The 5,170-nt window shown below is 53.5% G+C and overlaps 1 protein-coding gene across 1 annotated transcript in view; it reads left to right on the forward strand.

Moving 5' to 3' along the window:
* ELAC2 (elaC ribonuclease Z 2) overlaps positions 1–5,170 on the forward strand; it is a 12,577-nt gene that overhangs the window by 602 nt on the left and 6,805 nt on the right. Inside the window, exons 2-9 of the mRNA XM_010138899.1 lie at positions 137–194; positions 697–765; positions 1,256–1,411; positions 1,883–1,941; positions 2,554–2,612; positions 2,690–2,762; positions 3,653–3,765; positions 4,288–4,386. Of these exons, the coding sequence (XP_010137201.1) occupies positions 137–194; positions 697–765; positions 1,256–1,411; positions 1,883–1,941; positions 2,554–2,612; positions 2,690–2,762; positions 3,653–3,765; positions 4,288–4,386 (686 nt within the window). The remainder of the gene's footprint in view (positions 1–136; positions 195–696; positions 766–1,255; positions 1,412–1,882; positions 1,942–2,553; positions 2,613–2,689; positions 2,763–3,652; positions 3,766–4,287; positions 4,387–5,170) is intronic.

The following is a 5,170-nucleotide window of genomic DNA, read 5'->3' on the forward strand; positions in this document are numbered from 1 at the left end:
CCAGAGCCTCTGGCCACCACTGCAATGCCCCGTTTCTGCCCAGTTGAGCCATTAGTGTCGCTGAAAGTCACTGTAACTCCTGGTAGCACCCCGTGCTGCTTGGGTGTGACCTCCTGATACATCGTCTCTTTTCCAGCAAAACTATTTGAAAGCGATTCGGCTGTTTCCTGGGCCCCTGAAAAGGATGGATTTAGGTAGGTGGGTCAGTGACTTCTGGCAAATGTTATCTTGTAACTTCCTTTTGTTTCAGCTGTGGGTGAGCCTGATTTGAACAGCAACAGCTTCAGAGCAGCAGATGCATCTGCAGAGCATCCAGCAGATGCCTCTGGATTAGAGGCACTCAGAGAAAGTTTCAAGTGTTTCTTTGGAGCTGATACACTGTTCGAAGAACTGAGGGTGGGAAAACCAGTGTGTCCAGCTCTGGTTCTGGTAGTGCTGCCCATCTGTCTGACCAGCATGCTTTTGAAGCCCTGTAAAGGCTTCCGGAGTCTGCCGTGAGCTGCTTCCTGCAGCTTCCCTTTGTGGTGATGGGCTTAAAAGAGTTTTAATTACTTCTTGGTCTTTGCGGTCGGGTGGAGAAAGGGAAGTTGAGCAGGTTTTGTTTAATAAAGAAAAAAGCTATTTTTTTCCTTTAAATTCTTGTAGAGAATGAATCTCCTCTTAAGTTGTTCATGGTGGTTTCTGGTCTCTTCCCAGCTGTGCAACTGCACACGGAGCCGGAGTATAAGGACGAGACAATGACGGTCCAGCAGATCCCCCTTACTGGTGAGCGCTGGTGCTGGAGGCACGTGTTCCGTAACTATGCGTTGGGTGGCGCGAGGAGCGGCTTTGGTTTGTGAGCCTGAGCACGGAGAGGTTTAGTCCTCTGTGTGTTTTTCTCAGGAGAAGGATCCAGAGAGTCCAGAGAAACGAGACCTGCTGAGTCAGGGCTGTGGTTTGCTCCTTTAGGGGTGGGTGTGTGGGGTGACTTGTAGAGCTTCCCTGGACTTGGCTTTCTTGGCCCACGGACTCCTCTTCCCGCTGGGAACCGACACTCAGAGCACAGGCACAGACCTGACAGAGTTCAGCAGTTTGGAGAGAGTCTGAAGGACTTGGCTTCTGAAATAGGTGGCCAGAACCGGTCAGACCAGGGAAGAGCTCTGTGTTTTGGAGCCGTTTACACGAGGCCTCTGGGAGAGGGAACGCGACTCACACTTTTCTTACCCCTTCCTTTTTCCTGAGTGATCTGTGTCTGGTTTTATTGGATTTGGGACAGGAAAACCACCAGCTGCTGAAAGTGCATCACCTCGGAGCCCTGGAGCGTCAGCCCACGGTGGAAAGAGCCCTAGAAGGGACGCAGGGCCTGCATCCCCAAGAGCTGTACAGCAAAGCGGGGAGGAGTGCAAGGAGAAGGGAAGCCCAAAGAAAACAGGTGAAAAAAAATAATTGCCTTTTTAGCCCTAATGAAATAATGCCAAATTAAGGATGTTATTTGGGTTTGTCCTCAGAGCCCTTTGCTCTCTGCAAGTGGGTCTGTAGACAAGTTCACCTGCAGAATTACTTGGAGCAGGACGAGTTTTGGAACTTTGGGAGTTGTCGCAGAACTAAAAAGGCCTCAAAACTGGTTGTAATTCCTGCTTAGGGTGTGATTAGTCCCTGCAGCAGTTTGCCCCTTGCTGGAGCAGGTGCTCCAGCCTTTGTGATTTCATTACCAGTGGATGGCAGACTTGATTCTTGCAGCTGAAGCAGCGGGCTCTCTGGCCTTAGGTGCTGGGTCACGTTTGGTGCTGGGCTCCAGGCTGGAACTTGTTCCTGTTACTGCTTTGGCAAACACTGACACGTTTTGGCTGGAAGACAAACGACCGTCAGTGGCAACTCTGAGCAGTTCTGCTTTCTTCCACAGGTGACACCCAGCAGTGTGCAAGCAGACATCCCGACCTGGTGATGGCTTTTCTTTGCAAGGTAAGTCTGGACACCAAGAGCTCTAAATCGGTGTAGGATGAACTGTAGAACAGACCATTCCTGTTGCAAGGGACCCGCAACGGTCCCCTGCGCCAACTGCCCGACTGCTTCAGGGCTGTTCACGAGCTAAAGCGTGAGGTTTGGGCACCTGTTCCAGGGTTTGACCACCCTCTGGGTAAAGAAATGCCTCCTCTGTCACCAGGATGTTTCACCTCGCTGGATAGCTTTAAATGGAGGCATTTGAAGCGATTTTGTGACTCGGCGTTTGGAAGGTCAGAGTAACTGTAGCCTGAGTGTGAAAACTGGAGATGTTTTCAGAAGCGCTCTTTGTAGCACGGCCAGTTGAGATTATACAGATTCTGTGCTTAGTGCTCACGCTGTGGAGGGTCTGTCCTGCTTACTGGGCTAACAAAGGGAGCAGGAAGGAGAAGCGTGATCTTGGAAACCAGAAAGTCCAGTAAAAGGTTTTTGGGGGTAAATTAGACTTGTGGCTGTGGAACCAAAAAGATAATTCCCTTGGCGTGTGGGGGAACACTTAAACTGGAAGGGTGCAGATCTTGTTTCCTGGCTCTCTATCTGGCTGATAATTCTGTTTTCTTTAACTCTTTTCAGATTCATCCAAAGAAGGGAAAATTCCTCGCAGCCAAAGCGCAGGAGATGGGCCTGCCCGTGTGAGTACCTGGCCCCAGGCCTACGTGATGGAAGGCTGATGCGAGCAAGCTAAATATTTCTGTGGCCTTGTTTTCAGGGGAACTCCAGCCATTCTTCCTATCATCACAGCTCTCAAAAATGGGGAGAGCATCACTTTTGAGGGCAGAGAGGTAAGAATTGTCTGTTTCCTGCCGTGGCTTTACTGGCCTCTGGCCTCCCAGGGTGACAACCTGCTTGTGCAGATCATGTTGGTATTGGGATGCGTTTGTTTGGGTTTTCACAGCGGGTGGGTGATGGTTGTCTGCCTGTTCGTGCTAAGAGGCTGGTGTGGGGTTTGCTGGTTTTGAGCTTTGAGGGGCTGCTCTTGGTTAGTGGCTGGTCCCTCCTCCAGCCCCAGGTTGTTGCCCCTGCCTGTTGCAGGGGTGTGATTAGGGAAGTAGCTCTGACGTGAATTAAGCTGTGAGCACGGCTGCGTGTCTGCTGTTTGTCAGAGCTTCTCATCTCTACTTCCCAAAGCTGATGCAGGTCTAGGAGTGACCCAGCGGGGTTAATCCCCACGTGTTTTACATCTGCAGTTAAATGCCTGGGTCGCTGTTGCTCCCTGCTTGCTCTGTTTGCACCTCTGAGACTGTAAGTTCATTGGTTCCTGTGTTGCAGGGTCTTAATCCCTCAACCCCTCGTCTGAAGCGAGAGGCAGGGCCAGCTCTGGCTGTGTCCCAGACAGTCTGTAAGTGAAAATCCTAACCTGGGAGATGGGATCGGCCTCTTTTTTCTCAAGCTGCCCTCTGAGCCTGCTGTGGCAACAAGCAGCTGCCAGGATTCCCTCCTGACATTAGGCTGTGGTTTGCTCTGAGCCCAGGGCTGGGATTTGTTGTTACTCAGCAAAATGCAAACCTGTGTAATGGGAGCAGGAAGGGCTCACCCTTGCTGGGTGAGCTGAGCGCTGGAAGAGCCGGCCTGGAGCTGCCCACTGGGGCTGCTGCTGGGAGAGTCGCGCATCATGATGCCAGAAGGGCTGCGTGTCAGGCTCGACTGTCCTGTGATCTTTGTGTACCTGCAGCTCCACCCTGAAGAACTGTGCACCCCCCCTGACCCTGGCCCCGTGTTCATCGTGCTGGAGTGTCCCCACGAGGGCTTTGTGGATGCTCTCTGTGAAAACGAGACCTTCCGAAGGTAGCTGGGTGGCCTGGAGGGTTCAGGGGAAGCGTCTGTGCTGGGCTTGGCTAGAAAGAATTTCTTGTTCTACATGTGTTGATTCTCATGGCTGTTGCCTGAGCTTTGGGCACTGACACAGCTGGAGATACAGGGGCTGCGTGTGCCTTTTGAGCCTCTTGGGAATGGTGGGACTGTGCCAGACCCGTGTGGTTCTGTGGCTGTCACAGGCCCATCTTCCCTTGAGGCCTCCAGAGCAGGACATGTCAATTGCTGGGGGGGCAACGCTGAGATGCTGCTTCCCTGTGCGGTGGAAGCCTGGACTGTGCGGAACATCTCTGCAGGGCTGGTGCAGGAGCCTATTAAGCTTCTCAAAGGTTCTGCAGATGTTGTTGCTCTTGGAGGAGAGGGTGGAGGTGACAGCAAACAGATGGCTTGAGCCTTGTGGAGCCTGGGCTGCTCCCGCCTCAGTGGGGCATCTCTGGGAGGACCAAAAGGGGAGGGGATGCCATGGACTGAAGCGCAGGTATTTCTGTGCCCCAGGTACCAAGAGGGACTCCCTGAGAACCAGGTGGCCTTGGTTATTCACATGACTCCCGAGGCGGTGCTTCGAGACAGCCGCTACCAGCAGTGGATGGAACGGTACGGCAGCTTCTGTCACGCGTGTTCGTGTCTCTGTTGGGCAGCAGCATGTTCTTGCGGTGCATTTTTTTCCCAGTGTAGAAATCGCTGCTGCTGGCTCCAGGGAGATTTTAGATGTGTGCGTACACCTGGCTCTATCATGGGCTGAAGCTGTTGTGCATTTTCACTGAATTGCAGACATTTTGGCTGGAAAAGCCCTTTAAGCTCCTTGAGTCCCCCTGTCCCTCAGCACTGCCAGGTCCCCACTGACCCCTGTCCCTCAGCAGCACCTCCACACAGCTGGGAAACCCCTCCAGGCATGGGGACTCCACCACTGCCCTGGGCAGCCTGCGCCAGGCCGGGACAGCCCCAGCGGGGAAGAAATTGTTCCTCAGGGCCAACCTCAACCTCCCCTGGAACAACTTGAGGACGATTCCTCTTGTCCTGTCGCTTGTTCCTGGGGAGAAGAGACCGACCTGCATGTTGTTCCAACCTCCTGTCAGGGAGTTGTTGAGAGCCAGAAGGTCTCCCCGGAGCCTCCTGTTCTCCAGGCTCTACCCTCCAGGTCCCTCAGCCGCTCGTCAGCGCACTTGTGCTCCAGACTAAGCCCCAGCTCCGTTGCCCTTCTCTAGACATGCTCCAGCCCTCCATTGTTCCTCAATGTCCGTCTGGGAGTGAGGGGCCAAAACTGAACTCAGGATTTGAAGTGTGGCCTCACCAGTGCCCCCAGTACAGGGGATGATGCCTGCCCTGGTCCTACTGGCCACACCAGTGCTGGGACAAGCCAGGAAGCTCTTGGCCACCT

This window comes from Buceros rhinoceros, unplaced genomic scaffold (assembly GCF_000710305.1).
Source record: "Buceros rhinoceros silvestris isolate BGI_N320 unplaced genomic scaffold, ASM71030v1 scaffold13416, whole genome shotgun sequence".
Lineage (NCBI taxonomy): Eukaryota > Metazoa > Chordata > Aves > Bucerotiformes > Bucerotidae > Buceros > Buceros rhinoceros.